The sequence below is a fragment of the Schistocerca cancellata genome, chromosome 4 (genome assembly GCF_023864275.1).
Source record: "Schistocerca cancellata isolate TAMUIC-IGC-003103 chromosome 4, iqSchCanc2.1, whole genome shotgun sequence".
In the NCBI taxonomy this organism is placed as follows: Eukaryota; Metazoa; Arthropoda; class Insecta; order Orthoptera; family Acrididae; genus Schistocerca; species Schistocerca cancellata.
In genome coordinates this window covers 447,174,943-447,193,803 of record NC_064629.1, presented here as the reverse complement: position 1 = coordinate 447,193,803, position 18,861 = coordinate 447,174,943, and the positions used below count along the sequence as shown (strand labels likewise).

The 18,861-nt window shown below is 43.2% G+C and overlaps 1 protein-coding gene across 2 annotated transcripts in view; it reads left to right on the top strand.

Moving 5' to 3' along the window:
• Positions 1 to 18,861, top strand: part of LOC126184614 (elongation of very long chain fatty acids protein-like) — a 163,692-nt gene that overhangs the window by 126,421 nt on the left and 18,410 nt on the right. For both annotated transcript variants that reach the window (XM_049927070.1, XM_049927069.1), the window contains exons 4-6: positions 6,471 to 6,551; positions 9,423 to 9,479; positions 14,461 to 14,566. In XM_049927070.1, the coding sequence (XP_049783027.1) occupies positions 6,471 to 6,551; positions 9,423 to 9,479; positions 14,461 to 14,566 (244 nt within the window). The remainder of the gene's footprint in view (positions 1 to 6,470; positions 6,552 to 9,422; positions 9,480 to 14,460; positions 14,567 to 18,861) is intronic.

Below are 18,861 nucleotides of genomic sequence, written 5' to 3'. Positions count from 1 at the left end.
AACTGTCTGAGCATGCCTCTAGGACCCAGTATGAAAGTCAGTTGTTTCCTTCCTGTTACTTCTGAACAGACGACTCCATTCTGGTACAGGACTACCAGACAAACGATATGATGGAAGACATAAAATTAGTGACGGTAATGGGGATGAGATCAGTGAAGATGCAGTGACATGAAATAACAGTGCATTGAAGCTGGTCCCAATTACCTCCATTCCATGCCCGTCAAATATATCTCACTTGGCAGAGTAATTCACTTGGTAATCACTGATATGTTCCAATACGTCCTCTTGGCTTACCGAAATTGACAGAATTCACACATCCTCAATGAGAAGTACGTAAGCACCTTACAAATCAAATACTATTATTTAAAACAGTAGTCATCCAACAGGACAACAGAAACGAAGTGCATACAAAGAAGCGTCGATTACTTATCTGTCAAAAAGAACTCAGAAAAACAAGACACAGTTTATATCGTGATTAACTTTCACACTCCAGTATGGTCGTTTCGGAACGACCCGAATCTCTAGTAGCTAGCAACCAGCCTCCAAACAGCTTGAGTCGTATTCCTGTCAAGAAATTCAGTCAGTAATTCTGTTCTTGAAGGTCTTTTACGATCTGGCAGCGACGCCCAGAATGCAAAGGCATTCAAGCGAGTTTTCTCCAGGCCACAAACATGTCTCAAGACGTGAGAAGCAGGCCCAAGCAGCGGCGCGCAAGGCTAGGCTGTCGTTGGCAACTTGGGCGGCGCCATCCTGGCCCTAGTTGGGCAATTCTCCGCTCTCCTGATCCAGCACAGCATGCACCTGGCCACCCATGTGATGATACATCGAAGGCACAACGCAGAGAAATGAGATGTGAAATGTGTGTGAGAAAATGATCTCTCTCTGTCTGTCTGTCTGTCTGTCTGTCGGCGTGCGTGTGCGTGTTTTACCCGTTACTATCAATGAATATTGATTCATGCTCATTAATATGTGGAAATAACTGATTGGTGCCTTCAGTGGAGGGGCAGCCCTGTAATTTTGAACTGGCTGTATTGGTGTACAAAATAAATAAATAAATAAATAAAAATATAAATAAATAAATAAATAAAAATACAGCGGAGACATCTTTTCATCACAAAAATGCTGCAAGATTTTGTATTACTCAAAACTTAACTGAACTCATGGACTCCGAAAACACAATGCGAAGCACCAGTGCTTTTGACAAATATGATACCATAAATACTATTTATATGTGTATGAACGTCCTTTTCACAAACACTATGCCCTAAAAACATATTGACATATGTAAGAATGTCTGTCTGGTGTTCCTAGACTGTCTAAAACCTCTTAAATCCGTCACACCGACGTCTACTAAAGAAAATGCCTTTTAATCAGCAACTTTCAGCACACACTAAGACTAGGGCACCGGTTCCAGTACGTAGTTTTAATCTGCCAATAAGTTTCAGATACACTTTATTCGACTGGGAACCATATTCGTTTTCCCTTTTTATATTGAGTGGCCAAAGAAATATAATATTTTTGCCGGAAAGTGTTGACCAGTAATCTGACAATAGGGTATAAATTTGCAACTCAGACTAAGAAATACGACAGTACATCTCATAGGGATCAGTCGTTCTTTCGAAAGTTTCGAGAGCACACGTTCCTCCTAGAAGAGACAACCAATCTATTCCATAACTAAATTTCACTCTGCAGTGGAGTGTGCGCTGATATTAAGCTTCCTCGTAGTTTAAAACTGTGTGCCGGACCGAGACTCAAACCGCGGAATTCAGTGTGGGATGTACGACAAACTTAACCGTTAGGACAGTGCAGTGAAAATTGGCGTTATGAGCTATGGCCGCAGACGATCGACGCGAGTGACTTTGCTTACAGCACGTCGCGTGCAGCCCCTCTATTAGGCTTGTGATCATATTGGTTGGACCCTAGACGACTGGAAAGCTGTTTTTTGGTCGGACGAGCCCCGGTTTCAGTTGGTAAATGCTGATGGTAGGGTTAGAGTGTGGCGCAGACCCCCACGAAGCCATGGACCTAAGTTGTCCACAAGGCACTGCGCAGGAGTGTTGCCTCCGTAATGGTGTTGCTGTGTTTACATTCAATGGACTGTATCCTCTGTTATGTTCACCTACTTGGAGACCATGTGTAGCCATTCATGGACTCAATGTTACGAAACAACGATGGAATTTTTATGGATGATAATGCGCCATGTCAATGAGCCACAATTGTTCGTGATTGGTGTGAAGAACATTCTGGACAATTGGAGCGAATGATTTGGCCACCCCGATCATCCGACGTGAATCCCATCCTACATTTGTGGGACATAATCGAGAGGTCAGTCCGTGCACAAAACCTAGCACAGGCAACACTTAAAGTATGAAAGGCTATAGATGCAATATGGCTCGGTATTTCTGCACAGGTTTTCCAATGGCTTTCTGAGTTTCCATGCCATGTAGAGTTGTTGCACTATGCTGAGCAAAAGGTGGTCCAGCACGGTATCATGAGGCATCCATGACTTGAGTCACCTCAGTGAATTAAGTAGTTTAACTTAAAATGGTGTTTCCCGTTCCTTAGATGTGACGGTAGAACTTAAGTGTCTTCTGCGTATTGCATCGGTGAACTTGTCTGTTGCCGTGTAGAGATCTATAGTTTCTTTCAGTCCATATGAAATTTATAGTAATGGTACCATAAATTTTTCTGAGTTTTTCACTCTTCGTTCCGAAGTTTATTAATTTTTAAATGACTTGCTAGAGATGTAGTTTGAGGTATTATAGTTCTTCACGAAAAAGAACTGTTTCGTTACCTCGAAGTCCCGCATTACACGATATCACTCCTATTGTTGTAATTCCATACTACTTAGCACGTTTGCTAGAGTATTATGGGTCATTCTAAATAGGTTTTACTGTCTAGTCCAGACGGTAGTATGATTTATCGTAGATATTTTAAAGAAAACAAAATAGAATTTGTCCCATATTTTGTTTTTAGTTGGATCTTCTATATTTTATGTAAATATTCCATCAAATGATTATTCTCATGATTGGAGGACCGAGCGAGGTGGCGCTGTGATTAGTACACCGAACTCGCATTCGGGAGGACGGCGGTTCAAACCCGCGTCCGGGCATCATAATTTAGGTTTTCCGTGATTTCCCTAAATGGCTTCGGGTAAATGTCGGGATGGTTCCTTTGAAACGGCACAGCTGACTTTCTTCCCCATCCTTCGCTAATCCAATGGGAGCGATGACTACGCTATTTCATCCACTCCACTCCGTTCAAATCAACCAAGATATTTGGAGGCCTGTCCTTGATGTAATATCTTGTAACTTTCCTATGGCGTATTTGGTTTCTTCAATAGCCGTAGCGAAGGCAGACAGATCGTCACTTTCTCAGTCCCTAAGTCTCGGGGCCTACTCCCCGATTTCTTTCCACAATTCTCTGATCACCTTCTTGTCGAGCGCCTGTACTTACTTAAACAGGCTCAGGTATTTCGCGAAGGTATTTGAGATGTCTCTAGAGTCTGGCAGACTAGTTCTCTAGTCTTCCTGTTCTGAGCTGTTCTAAAGTGTCCAGAATAGTTTGTCAAGTAATAAACCTTCTTAAGGTTCACAAAGGTAACAGGTCTCTGGGTACTTCGATATATTCTTAATACTGTCTTTAGACACCGAATCCGCTCGACACTGTCTACTTCTCCTGCAGCCTGATTGATAATCACCAGTCAAGTGTTCTGTTTGCTGTTCAGTACTGTTGTTTAATGTGGCCTGTTACTCTTTTCCGTAGCTGCCTGTCGTGATCGTGTGGGGTATCTGAGCACTGACAGATTACGAGAACCTTTGTTGACGCGTGCTGCACAAAGCAGAAGCTGAACGGAGGCAGTAATTGTTTCTCGAAGCGCCACATGTTAACGCTTCTTAACTGGCACACGCGAACGCAGTGACGAAACCTGCTGTACTTTGCGGGCTGGTTTACGTCATAACATTATCTGGTCTTGGGAATGCTGCTCCAGTTTCGAGGAACGCACTCGAACTATTTTATAGCACAGAAACATTGAACACGATATTCAGTCCAGAATGTTCCGTGCGGTAGGAATATTTTTATGTCATTTTTTTCCAAGCTCATAGTCACATATTTTAAACTACTGTGGAAAATTACATAACTTCTCCTAGATGTGCATAGCACTGCGGCTTTTTCTTTATGTCGTAGGACCATCAGAGGCAGAGCTAATATCTTAAGTCACTGCATTTATACTGCGCAGAGGGGGTTTAGAGAGACGAAAACGAGGTGTTCTCCGTATAATGTACATAAGAAAACATTAAAGTCACAAATATTCTGAAGTGTAACTATTGAATCTAATACAGAGATATCGACAGGGAGCTTTAGAAGTTACATCTGAAAACCTGAGGTTTATCGGTCACATTTTTTTTCTATTCTGTTGTAGCATTTGGTTAAAGAACGTACAGAATACATATATCTGTACAGTGATGAAGGAAATAGTATAAATATGCAATCTTTTCTCCTCTTACTAGTGTTCACTGCTATGATTTATTCTGAACGAGTCAGTTTTATTGAACACCAATCCGATTTGTCGGAGAGTAGTGGTGTTGAAGATATGTGGGTGAGAGGTTACTGTCTGTGTACTGTGGTTAAGATGGTAGCCCTAGGATTCCTAAATTCACGAACAGTGACTTACAGGAAATTCGCTGCCTGACACTGATAGCCGTTGTCTAAGCTAACGACATGCTTTGGAATCTGCATCTTCGTACCTGCTCCGCACACACCACCACTGCACTGTACATTGCAGATACTTCGTAACTGCATTGTCGACTTATTGCCCTACTACATTCACGCATGAAATGACGAAAAAATGGCTGTCGATATTCCTCGGTACATGCCCTAATCGCTCCTTATTTTTCATGGTCGCTATGCGACACAGGCGATGCAGACAACAGATTCGTTCCGCATCCTCGGATACAGTCTCTAAATGCACCCAAGATGATTCCGTAAGATCGTCGAAGTTTTTAAAAGTTTCTTAATTTAAGTTCCATAAGAATCTGAAAAGTCCCATATGGGCTGCAATAACCCATTAATACATAGCAAGGTGGCGTAGTGGTTAACACAATGAACTTCCATTCGGGGTGCGTGCACTTCTGATCCCCATCCAGGTTTCTATTTTCCATTGATTGATTGACTTGATTAAGACGAGCATCGAGATCGTTCTTTAGAAAAGGACACGTCCGATTCCCCTCTCCTTGACCACGCTTGTCCAATCAGATTATGCCCCGTCTTTGATGGCCAAGTCGTAAAACGGACAGTAAACTCTGATCCCCACACCTTGCTTCGAACTGTTAAGATCATCACTGCGTGTCTGCATTCGTTTGCTTTTCGCTGTCATGTCTATACGCAGCTAATATCGTGAGAAAAACAAAGTGATGACTCAATAATTGCAATAGAAACCGTAAGGCAGTGCAGCACAAATAGGCGGATTCTGTTTTCCTGAACTGATCAAAAATGAAAGTTGCTTAACTAAAAAGTAGAAAATGAGGCGAAGTGTGCCAACGGGCAAGGGACAAAGACTGATTAACGTTTACACGGCAATCCAAAGAAATACTTCTGTTCTTTCTCTCCGGTGACGAATTTTGCAGGAGATATTCGTATGTTGGCAGCGGTGAAACTCTGATACGACCATAACTGAAAGCACGTAAATGCTGAGAAAAACGTAAAATTGTCAAATTTTGATTGGGAAATATGTAAAATTAGTGCAAAATTAATATTGAAGATTTTAAACATGGTTGCGTGGTCAGCGACCGTTTACAAAGTAAAATTAAACCAACAACAGCCCTCGGTCGTAAAAATAGGTCTTTGGACCTAGATTTCGGCACTTCACCAGAAGTAAAACACTCAAACTGATTGTCACGTATAACATAAATATCAAGCTATAAAGCTTTAGTCACAAAATTTTTGAAATAGAAAGCGTAGAACGCAAGCCACTATTGACTGCTCACACATGTCGAGCTACAGGTAGTCTGATGCTCATTTTTTGCAACCGAGGGCTGTTATTGCTTTAATTTAAATATTGAAGAAATAAGTCGATGCAGGAAGAGCTGACGAATCAAGATGCTCCTTCAGCTTGCACACGGCTGAACTGCGGACTAAGATGATTTTCGCCTGGAAAGAAATGTATCAGCTAATGACTGATTTGTTTCTCCACAATATTCATCCATGGCCATTTCTGTTCTTCACGCAACAGACAAATATCTGACGAACCTGTTAGCTGTCCTGTGTAAACGAGAAATTCCGTAATCCCTACTCAAAGAGAGAGACATTCTTAGACTGAAGTGGGTTTATTGATACTTGCAGTGTATTGCGGTTTATCTTTAATCTCTTTGCTGTTCGTGAAATCGTTTGATTACCAAATCTAACTGAAATTTGTTTCTTCTGCTAATAAGTCTTGGCTTTATTCTGTCACGAATCTTCTCTTATTTCAGTTACTGATGGGTGGCTGGTGGAATAGGTACAGCTACCGATGCCAACCCGTCGACTACTCGAACGATCCTGTCGCTCTCAGGGTGAGTATGTAACACACTAATTGTCAAATTCTGGGCGTCTCAGCGTGCTGCGAAGGGAGGGGTCCCACCCCCCTCTCTCTCTCTCTCTCTCTCTCTCTCTCTCTCTCTCTCTCTCTCTCTCTCTCTCTCGTGTGTGTGTGTGTGTGTGTGTGTGTGTGTGTGTGTGTGTGTGTGTGTGTGTGTGTCTCTTTTTCTCTCCGTGTGTGTGTGTGTGTGTGTGTGTGTGTGTGTGTGTGTGTGTGTCTGTCTCTTTCTCTCTCCGTGTGTGTGTGTGTGTGTGTGTGTGTGTGTGTGTGTGTGTGTGTGTGAGACGAAGGTACTGGAAAGTTAGTACAACACCACGACAAATGTCTTAAGTAGGAGCGGTGACTATTGAAGGTGTGGCTAACTGTTTCGAATAAATTTTTTTTATTTTCACAGTAGTTTTCATTTCGCGACTGATCGGACGTTGCTTTCCGAACAGCCTTTGTACTTCGAGGATTATTTAGTATCTCCATCCATAGGTTCCGGCTAAGCTTAATACTCCAACTTCCGTGTGTCGGTTTTAACAAGCGAGTTTTGTGGAAATCTTGAGAAACGGCTAGTAAAGAAGTAAAAGACAGGAAATTCGGTCAGGGCTTCTTCAGGAACATTAGAGATAGACAAGGGTTCAAATACTCGTCCGGTATCCACAATTAGGTTTTCTCGGTATTCCTGAAACCATTTATACGGCAAATGCATCGATGGTTCCTTTGATAAAGAAATGGTAGATTTCCTTCCGCAGTCAGAGCTTGTGCTTCAATTTTTAATGAGTTCGTTAACGGGATGTTAAACTCCCATGTGGCCGAGCGGTTTCAGCGGTTTCAGCGCTTCAGTCCGGAACCGCGCTGCTGCTACGGTCGCAGTTTAGAATCCTGCCTCGGGCATGGATGTGTGTGATGTCCTTAGGTTAGTTAGGCTTAAGTAGTTCTAGGGAACCGATGACCTCATAAGTTAAGTCCCATAGGGCACAGAGCCATTAGAGATGAAACAAACGCTAAGATGGGTAATGACTTCGGCCGTGGATTTTGAAGAAACCATATTGGTATTTGCCTAACGTAATTTACAGAAAGAACTGCAAAAGTTGTTCAGAACGTCTAAACGAGAATTAGAAACCGGGCGACGCCGAATACGAATCTAAAGCACTCTACGCCGCAGTTAGGTGGATGAAATATGTATTAGTCAAACACCCCAGAGGCGTAATCTAGACTATTGCAAATTCCTTTTGGAACCTGCAACACATACAAACACATGCGCTGTTCCTTAGTAGAATGTTCATTTTCTGTTGTCTAAACTGGGGTTCATCACCCTGAAATGGATTAATACATGCAAAGTGAACGAGTACTTCGAATAACTTTCGGATGTGGTAGTATGGACCAAAACAAGGAAAAAGTGTCTAGTAAATACGCATTCGGGAGGACGACGGTTCAATCCCGTCTCCAGCCATCCTGATTTAGGTTTTCCGTGATTTCCCTAAATCGTTTCAGGCAAATTCCGGGATGGTTCCTTTCAAAGGGCACGGCCGATTTCCTTCCCCATCCTTCCCTAACCCGAGCTAGCGCTCCGTCTCTAATGACCTCGTTGTCGACGGGACGTTAAACAACACAACACTAACCATCTAGTAAATATGGGTTCTAAGTTCTGCCTTCAGAGTTACTAGGCAAGTGCTCATAAGAGATGATTCACAGTAGCGAAGATGAAAAAGTACTCACAGCCCTTAGGCTCGTTACAGACTTTAGCGGATGGTCCCCGCTCCGCCGTCTGCGCGAGGTTGGCAGACAGGTATTTTTTATGGACATTTCACAGTTGGCCAGACTGTCTGCACACGTTGGAGCCGTCCGCGCAGCCTCTATGCGCCCCGCAGTGTCCATGGCAGTTAAATGCACAAGAATAAGTTACTGCGTGCACAGTCCTGCGGATATCACGCGCAGACGAAACAGAAAAAAATTCGGCTAAAGTATTTAATTAGTATGGTAATAAGATTGATCAGCAGAGTCTTAGATTCCACAGACTAGCTCGTCATAAGAAAGGACATACATACGGAAATAAACATTGTATTTCTCTTCGTCGATACGCGTTATTGGATGCAGTATAACGATCGATCTTTTCGTACACCTTTGTTCCATAACAGGATCCACTCAAAATCTTCCTTAGTGCATGGAATTTCTCTTCCTGTATACCAGATAAGCTGAAATCACTTAATTGCAGCGAGCTCGTCTCTATTTGCGATGAAACATCACAATTACAGAGCATAGAACTCCGCCCCCGCCCGACTGTGACAACCATCGATACGAATCCGCCGCCGCGTACTGAACGCGGAGCGCTGATCACTAGCTTAAGCGTGTAACGGACCTTAAGATGTGCCCTATAGAGCCCATGTTTTCTGAGCATTTTTTCTTGGTTCTATCCATATAACTACTTCTGAAAGCTTGTCGTTGTTTTGGTTCACTCTTTACATGGACGAAAAACTGTTTTTGTAGTTTAGAAATAAGGTGGACTAATACCCAAAAGGCTTTTATAAAATTTATCTTTGGCCATGGAATCCCTCGCACTAGTATTCAGTAGTTAGCTGAGAATTCTTTCATGAACTGAAAGCAAGCTTTTAACGAGAATAAATGGCATTGACGGTTGACAGGTTTGTTGGGTGTTAAAACGTTAATACACTGCTCTTTTTAAGGAGAAACAAATATTTTACAACTTCCATAGAATTGTCTCTATACGCCAGAATCATACAGCTTGACCTGTCCGTTACAGCTAAAAATGGTTGTTTTAAGAAGTGTAACGTTAATTTATAGTTTAGTGTACACAATAAATAGAACAACGCTGAATAAGTTGCAATATTTTTTCTTACAGATGGCTCGCGCTTGCTGGTGGTACTACTTCTCGAAGTACACGGAGTTTATTGACACGGTAAGAAAAAGTTACAAAAGGCACTAGCCCTTCGAAATATTTTAAGAACTTAGTAGTAATAAAATATTTCCATTGATTTGCACCAACACCCCCGCCCTCTCACATACAGCAGTATATTTTCAAGAAGTAAAATTTACTGGAGGCCTTAAAAAAATTGTAACCTGCTACCCTAAGTTCCTACGGTTTTCATGTTAAAATATCACAACTCTTAACTGTTTATTATGTGTGATGGGAAAGCAAAGTAAATACATTGTTGAGCAAATTCAGCACAAAAGTTATGATAGAGAAGAGTCCTGTTGAATTTCTAGTTTCCGTATTACTGCTCCCCACGTGTCACTACTTTAGAGCCCACCGAGACAAGTTGAGACTGATTAGAGCGCGCAAAGAGGCTTCTAAGCAGCGACTCTTCCCACGCCCCATGCGCGAGTGCAACGGTAAGAAACAAGAACTACCTACAAAGGAAAGCATTTCAGTAGTTAATAAGGTATTACCGTACCCTGAAGAATTTGGACTGCTATACACCAGTGGATAAGTGTCTCGAATTAAACTGCTCACGAATATGTCAGTCACATTGTTGCTCGCCCCATGGTGTAGTGTACTACTCTTTTGATGCGTAATATGCAAGAGTTTGGTGACCACCTCTGGATGAGTCCGGCCGAGGTTTGCGGCATTCCTCAACAGACTAATCGTAATGTATACATTCGCTCCTTAACTATAACGATCCGTGAGTGGAACAGAGGGGGAAATATGACTTTAACGCGAATTGTGCCCTCTGCCACACACCGCTTGGTGGCTAGCGGAGTATATATATGTAGATGTAGATAATTTTTTAAATAAATAATCAGCTTTCATAGATTAATACTACCCCTCCCTTCCAGTAAAATTGCGAATATATGCACTGTCGTAAGGCTGGTTTCTAATTTTGGCTTCAACACAGGCGTGTTGTTAGGGCACTTAGTCTGTTACAGTGGCAGTTATCGTGAAGGCCATGTGTTGAGTTGATCTGATGGGCCACACCAATTGCGGAACGTAAATTCCTCTAAAATATGGATCACATGAAGTGTTTAGGAGGGAATTGAATACTGAATGTTGTAAGACTGCAATTCAGCGTGTGTTGTCTTAGGCTGCAGTTCCAGAAGTACTTAACAATATGCCTGCCTTACGCGAGTTCTCTGCGAAGGAAAGCGGCCAGTTTTTCCGGGTTGTAATTTCCAGACCGCCTCTGGGAAGGAAGCGAGCCACCATTCCGGTTTTCTACCCGTTCTGGGTCAACTTCCACACGCACTGCCTTGGCGGCAGAGATGATGGCTCAGTTCTACAATCCTGTCCAGAGACTTAAAAACGTATACCAACGCTGATTGTTCTGTTAGGGTAGCGGTAACTGCCTTTCAGTTTCAAGCTAAGTCGTATTAGTTACAAATCAATAAATATTTAATATTCTTTCCGTGAGTGAAAATAGATAGGTCACCTGGATGATACATTTCATAAGTGCCTATTCGCAGCTACCTATAGAAGCAATTTAATATATAGTCACGGCGTTCAGCAATACCCATAATAGATAGTTCTAACCTTACAGGTAAATTTTCACTTCCTATTAAGTGTCAGCAGTTATGGATAATTACAGCTGAGTAGACAGCGTTATCTGGCAAAGCGCCACCTCTACTCGTGTGTGAGGAGCCAAAACCACATGTATCATTGGTAACTAAACACTGCCACTGTCTGTTACTGACTCCCTACACCAATACTAATCCCATGGGTGTATATTTCAACGGCTCCAGGAGTTACTGTACTAGAATCCCGTTCTTGTTCTGTAACACCTGCTTATCGCCATCTCGTAACACGTAGCATCACTAACAGTATTGAATTACGTGTTGAGCGATGTTAGAGCTTCAGAAAACACGTGTCTGTTGGTCTATTGTTGGTTTAACTTCAAGTGTCTGGCAAAATACCAACAGCCATCTAAGGAGACGAGGGGTCAGCTGTGGCATTCAGAACAGTCAACCCACTTCTGGGACGGATGTAAATAAAAATTTTAATGCTGCTCAACATAACTTTACACACACACTTCCAAACCAACGGTCCCTATTATATCGGGCCCTTGTTTGCCATATAAACTGCGATGACTTGACGCTATTCAAACCTGGCTGTTGTAGATACAAGACGACTTATTACTTCAAACGCGTCAACAAATATTAGATACTGCTAGCCATCTGAATAAAAGCATTGTCATATCGGAAGGGACATTGTCGTCCCAATGTTTTGGGTAGCATTAACTTTAAAACGCAGTACGGATTGGACTTCTTAAAATAATGGTGAAGAAAGTGGTAAATACACCAACGTTACCGTATCTAGCTCTTCGGTAGTTAGTTCTATAAATACAGCAACAGGATCCATCCATAAATCTGATGAAACCATAATTCAGAGCTTACAAATGTTTTCACAGTAATACATCGTCCTCTGTCACCATTTTATTTTCTCTTAACTATTACTGAAAAATGGATTTTACTGGTAAAAATACCGCTAACTTAGAAACTTCAGCCACGGACATCCCACGATGAAATGAGTGTAACACAAGGCTTCACATTTATAATCAAATTTACATCTGCGTACAACATTAAATAAGTCGCATTATAGGTAAGTAATTAGTCTGTTGGTTTGAGGAAGTCTGATACGCCCTGACGTCTAATTTCCTTTACTGTAACGTCTGTAAGTGTTGTACTTCCCTAATACAGTTGATACTGTAGTAAATCCACTGCACTGTGGAATTTTCAACAAAGTTGATTATGTGGGCCCACATAGTGAGTGCATCTACCATTACAGTGACAAATCTGCCAGGGGTATGCAAAACTACTGCATCTAATACGGCGGCACCAACACAAGTCAACAGAACACACGAATGTACTGCGGGTCCATAGAATCCACTGAGTGTGGCATTTCAGCAATGGGCACATCGTCATAGCCGGGTGCGCCCACTATCTGACCTAGGGCTGCACTCTAACTTATCACGTCTAAGTTATGATGGGGGCAGGTGGAACTTGATGATTGTTGTCTACAATACTGACGCTATTGCTACGAAATTATCGATCTAGATTTATGTACTTCTGGAGAGCATAGTATCAATGGAAACAGTATGACGAACTTCATAAACACATTCATAGTGGATCTCCTGTGGAGCTGGCAAATGAAGAGATAAGATTACAGTGGTGAAAGGAGCGCAATATATCTCCACTAGCGATAAATGCAGACACGTAATGTGATTCAGGCAGTCTTTTCTTCTGCTCTCTACCAAACGCAGTTTGCCCATGAACGCGATCCGAGCTCTCTTCAATCTATGAAGCATGATAGAATTTCTTTGGTGGTGGTGGTGGTGGTGGTGGTGGTGGTGGTGGTGGTGGTGGTGATATCGCGCTTTTCATAGCGATTTGTGGTTAAACAAAATAAAGGTGACTTAGGGTCTACTAAACTGTTTGAGGCCTCCCTGTCGATTAAACAGTTCTGGACGTTGCAGTGCTGTGTATACGCCAGCAGGTAATGCATATCAGAGCATAAGATGGCTCGACGTGACAGAATAGCTGAAAGGAACTATCGTGTTTGGAGGTGCTCATGACCACACCGTGAATGACATTTTTCGATCTGTTGGTGTATCAACGCGTCTCTACTAGAAATGGCCCACCACGTGCAGCCATGTTACTCTGTGTACGAGTAGTGGTGGCAAAAAGAATCCTAACCGACAGGGACCGGAGACGAGTCTCATGCCTTGCCAATGACAGTGGGTTTCAAACCCGACAGGATTCCCTTAATCACTAACTGCAGGTCCATCTCAAGCAGTTTCCGAGTGAACATCGTGAAGAGAGCTGTATGTGTTGGACATTTGGAGTCAGATGCACAATGCCATTTCTAACAGTGGCACATACAGCTGTAAGTATTCAATGGACCAAATACGGAAACTGGGGAGTAGCTACCTAGGTATGGCGGTTATCGCTGACATAACCGGTTTTCGGTTATCAGTTTTTCAACGCCAGTTTAACATTAGTGTTAAAACCGCTCAAAATAAAAGGGTTCTGAAGTAAGATTTTCGGTTTCCTATTATCATTATTTCCTAAAATAAATGTAGAAATCGAACAAAGACTGAAAAATATTGTCTGTTTCAAAACACAGTCAAAATACTACATTAAAAGGCAAATAAAAAGAAAACTTCTGTGTCCATCGCTCGCCGGTTTTCTCGGAAAGTGATAAGTGGCTGAATTCTCCAAAAATCGTCATTCTCCTACTGATTCTCATTTTTTGAAACTTCACTCAAAACTTATGTTTTAATCGGGGATTATACCACTACTTGGGCATTAGGAATAGTCAGCGTTAAACGGTGAAAACTGAGACTGAAGAAGTCTATTTTTAGGTTAGGCAGATAAAAGGCTGCAAGCAGGTAAAAAGCATATTACGTATTACTTAGACCCAGGCAACATATCAGCTACTTGGCTTTTATTGTAATCACTGAGTGAATTGTTCAGTTATATACATGATGTCGCAAGTTTGTTGTGGCTCCTCCAGTTCTTAATCTTTCAAGGGAAACTCAGCGTTATACTACATTGGCACTGCTTTTCATAAAATACTTCCAGACTAGGATCGGTGCCATTCTGTAATACAACCGTCAGAGGACGACAGTGTGAAACTACCATATAGACCACACAGGGTCAAGTCTCGCACACTGCATGTACAAGCGTACCATCCAAGGCCATGCCACATGGTAATAAGTAAATTCTCTCAGCAATGTTACACCAATTCTCGTGCCTTGTGTTTGTTGCACGTTTCCGTCGGCATTGTTATTAAAATAATACTGATATATTTTCCCGTTTTCGATAATAACGCCATGTTTCAAAACAATGGAAATTTCACGAATAAAGATTACTCGTTTCTTAAAAAAGTTTATTTAAAAACTAAATAGTATGTGGTGACTAAATGTGGACTCCTCTTGCTGTTACAGCTGTTCTTCATCTTGCGGAAGAAGAACGAGCAGATCACGAACCTGCACGTGATCCACCACGGCGTGATGCCGATGAGCGTGTGGTTCGGAGTCAAGTTCACGCCAGGTGAGTTGGCGCGGCCTTCGGCGGCGGTTACGCAAGCGGCGCGGCGCGTCAGCCAGCAGCGCGTGCTCTTACGACAGGCTCGCCTTAAGGCTCCCGCACAACCTCTTTCCTGTTGGCCTTTGCACTCCAACACGTGTCCGCCGGAAGAGCTACAGTAAGCCTTAAAAGAAACTGATTTAAACACAAATTCGATACCGTGCGCACAACTGCTAAGGTAACCACTTCAAAAGGGTATTGCTGGTTGACCGGTGACCTCATTGAGGATGTGTAATGGCACAAAATATTCACCCGAGGAAATAGCCACACCGGGCACTGAGTGAACAGAGACAGACTCGGAGAAGTGCAACAGAGCAACTGCTGTAACACGTACCAGACAGTTCTTAACTGTGTCTTCTGTATCTCCCCGTCGCTGGTGCTGGTCCATACTAACATAGACGTACGAAAACTACACTGGCTTCTACTCACATGTGAAGTTTAAACTGGTGCGAAGATTGTAATTGCCCATTAATCAACAAATAATGTAGTCATTAAACTGAAAGTCTTTTCTCATTTGTTAAGCTCACCGTGTTAATAGTGGAAGTGATGATCAGACAGTAAATTATACATTGTCGAATCACATTAACGCGACTATCTGTCAAAAGCTACAAAAACCATTTTCGCTGCGCGGACCGCCGTGAAACGTCCAGGAAGAGTATCAATGAAGTTCTGAAACGTACCGACAGGGATGGGAAGCCATACCGGCTTCAGTGCAGTGGCCAGCTGAGCTAAGTTTCTCGGTTGAGGATTCATGGCGCGAACATGCCGATAGAGATGGTCACACAGATTGTCTATTTGGTTTAAGCCCATGGGGGAGGGAGGGGGAGGCAGTGGCCGCGGCGTTTGATGATCAGAAAAGTACGGTTAAACTCATCGTGGTGCTCTTCGATAATTGCACGTACACAGTGAGCTGTCACATGTGCATTATCGTGCTGGTAGATGCCATCGTGCCGAGAAAAAACAAACTGTATGTAGCGGTGGACATGGTCCCCAAAGACAGATGCATTCCAGTTTGCTCCATTGTGCCTTCCAGAATGACGAGATCATTCAATCATTCAAGGAATGCCCCGAAAATAAATATTCCATAGACCATAACGCTCCCTCCTCCTTGCCTGGGACATTTTACACTACCGGCCACAAAAAATGCTACATCAAGAAGAAATGCAGATGATCAACGGGTATTCATTGGACAAATATATTATACTAGAACTGACATGTGATTACATTTTCACACAGTTTGGGTGCATAGATCCTGAGAAATCATTACCCAGAACACCCACCTCTGGCCGTAATAACAGCCTTGATAGGCCTGGGTATTGAGTCAAACAGAGCTTGGATGGCGTGTACAGGTACAGCTGCGCATGCAGCTTCAACACGATACCACAGTTCATCAAGAGTAGTGACTGGCGTATTGTGACGAGCCAGTTGCTCGGCCACCATTGACCAGACGTTTCCAGTTGGTGAGAGATCTGGAGAATGTGCTGGCCAGGGTAGCAGTCGAACATTTTCTGTATACAGAAAGGCCCGTACAGGACCTGCAACATGCGGTCGTGCATTATCCTGCTGAAATGTAGGGTTTCGCAGGGATCGAATGAAGGGTAGAACCACGGGTCGTAAAACATCTGAAATGTAACGTCCTCTCTTCAAAGTGCCGTCAATGTGAACAAGAGGTGACGTGTAACCAATAGCACCCCATACCATCACGCCAGGTGATAAGCCAGTATGGCGATGACGAATACACACTACCAATGTGCGTTCACCGGGATGTCGCCAAACACGGATGCGACCATCGTGATGCTGTAAACAGAATCTGGATTCATCCGAAAAAATGACGTTTTGCCATTCGTGCACCCAGGTTCGTCGTTGAGTACACCATCGCAGGCGCTCCAGTCTGTGATGCAGCGTCAAGGTTAACCGCAGCCATGATCTCAGAGCCGATAGTTCATGCTGCTTCAAACATCGTCGAACTGTTCGTGCAGATGGTTGTTGTCTTGCAAATGTCCCCATCTGTTGACTCAGGGATCGAGATGTGGCTGCACGATCCGTTACAGCCTTGCGGATAAGGTGCCTGTCATCTCGATTGCTAGTGATACGAGGCCGTTGGGACCCAGCACGACGTTCCGTATTACCTTCCTGAACCCACCGATTCCATATTCCGCTAACAGTCATTAGATCTCGACCAACGCGAGCAGCAATGTCGCGATATGATAAACCGCAATCGCGATAGGCTACAATCCGACCTTTATCAAAGTCGGAAACGTGATGGTACGCATTTCTCCTCCTTACACGAGGCATCACAACAACGTTTCACCAGGCAACGCCGGTCAACTGCTGTTTGTGTATGAGAAATCGGTTGGAAACTTTCCTCATGTCAGCACGTTGTAAGTGTCGCCACCGGCGCCAACCATGTGTGAATGCTCTGAAAAGCTAATCATTTGCATATCACAGCATCTTCTTCCTGTCGGTTAAATTTCGTATCTGTAGCACGTCATCTTCGTGGTGTAGCAATTTTAATGGCCAGTAGTGTACTTCCAGACTTTTCACGACGTACACGACGATGGGGCGTAAAACGTGATTCATATGAAAAAGTCACCTGTCGCCACTCAGTGGACATCCAGTTGCGGTACTGGTGTGCAAATTTCAGCTTTCGTCGCCGATGAACACAGTTGCAAGTCTATTCGCCCGTACAAATCTCCACAGCCCTCGTTCACCCCTGTCTTCTATGGCTCGTGGTGCGCCACAGTTGCCTCAGCGCCGGTCTTGGATAACGCTGTTTTGCCTTTCACGGTATACTTCAACTAAGACAGCACGCGAACATTTTACAAATTTAGTCGTTTCGGAAATGCTTCCACCCTTGGCCCGAAAGCCAGTGCCAATGCCCCTTTCGACGTAAGATAAATCGCTCCGTTCCGCATTTCCGTCTCCGCGTCACCGCGACGAGCTTAATGTACCCTCCACTGCTAGTGCTGCCACCTTCCATCTGTAAATGGTTATTGCACGTTGACGTCACACATAGGAGGTGGTCACATTGTGACTGGACCGTTTTGGTTGAATTACGTTCAGCAAGAGGTAATGTCAAGTTCAAATACTGGAAACAATCCTACCATCAATCCACGATCGCACCAGACACTTGCCGAAGTGCTCGACGAAACAATCTAGCAATAAGTAAAGTTACACGTTGTTGTTGTTGTTGTTGTTGTTGTTGTTGTTGTTGTTATCTTCAAGCCTGAGACTGGTTTGATGCAGCTCTCCATGCTACTCTATCCTGTGCAAGCTTCATCTCCCACTACCTACTGCAGCCTACATCCTTCTGAATCTGCTTATTGTATTCATCTCTTGGTCTCCCTCTACGATTTTTACCCTCCACGATGCCCTCCAACACTAAATTGGTGATTCGTCGATGTCTCAGAACATGTCCTACCAACCGATCCCTTCTTCTAGTCAAGTTGTGCCACAAGCTCCTCTTCTCCCCAATTCTATTAAATACCCCCTCATTAGTTATGTGATATACCCATCTAATCTTCAGCATTCTTGTGTAACACCACATTTCGAAAGCTTCTATTCTCTTCTTGTCTGAGCTATTTATCGTCCACGTTTCACTTCCATACATGGCTACACTCCATACAAACAATTTCAGAACCAGCATGTTCTCCACTAGTCAAACGAAATGTAAACGATATTCCCTCTACACCACCGTATTAACATTTATTCGAAGTTACTATACCAAGCAAGGTGGCGCGGCACACTGGACTCGCGTACGGGAGGACTAAGATTCAGATCCCCCCCGTCCGGCCGTCCTGATTTAGGTTTTCCGTGATTTCCCTGAATCCCTTCGAGGAAAGGGCACCCCGTCCTTCAATTACTCGGAGCTCGTGATCCGTCCTTGACCACTACGTTCACGGGACGTTGAACCATTATTTTTCTTCTACCATTCCCTCGAACTTAATATCAGTGCTGGCAGAAAACAACCGACTTATAACATCGTTTCCTTGAGTGTTTGTATTGTTACTTCTAAATTTAAGCGAAGCAGACGCGTCTCTCCAACACAGGTAAAGAGTTCTTTAGCGGCCAATAACCCGAGCGCCGAAGCCTGCTGTAGCCTCGTAGAAGATAATCTGGTTTACTCCGACAATTTCACGAAAATATAAATATAAGCAATTAATTTGAAGGGGTATTTAGTTAAATCCTTGAGATACGATCTCGCTTTCAAAGAAAAATCTTGTTTACTCTAGTAATTTCACGAAATTATCAATATAAGT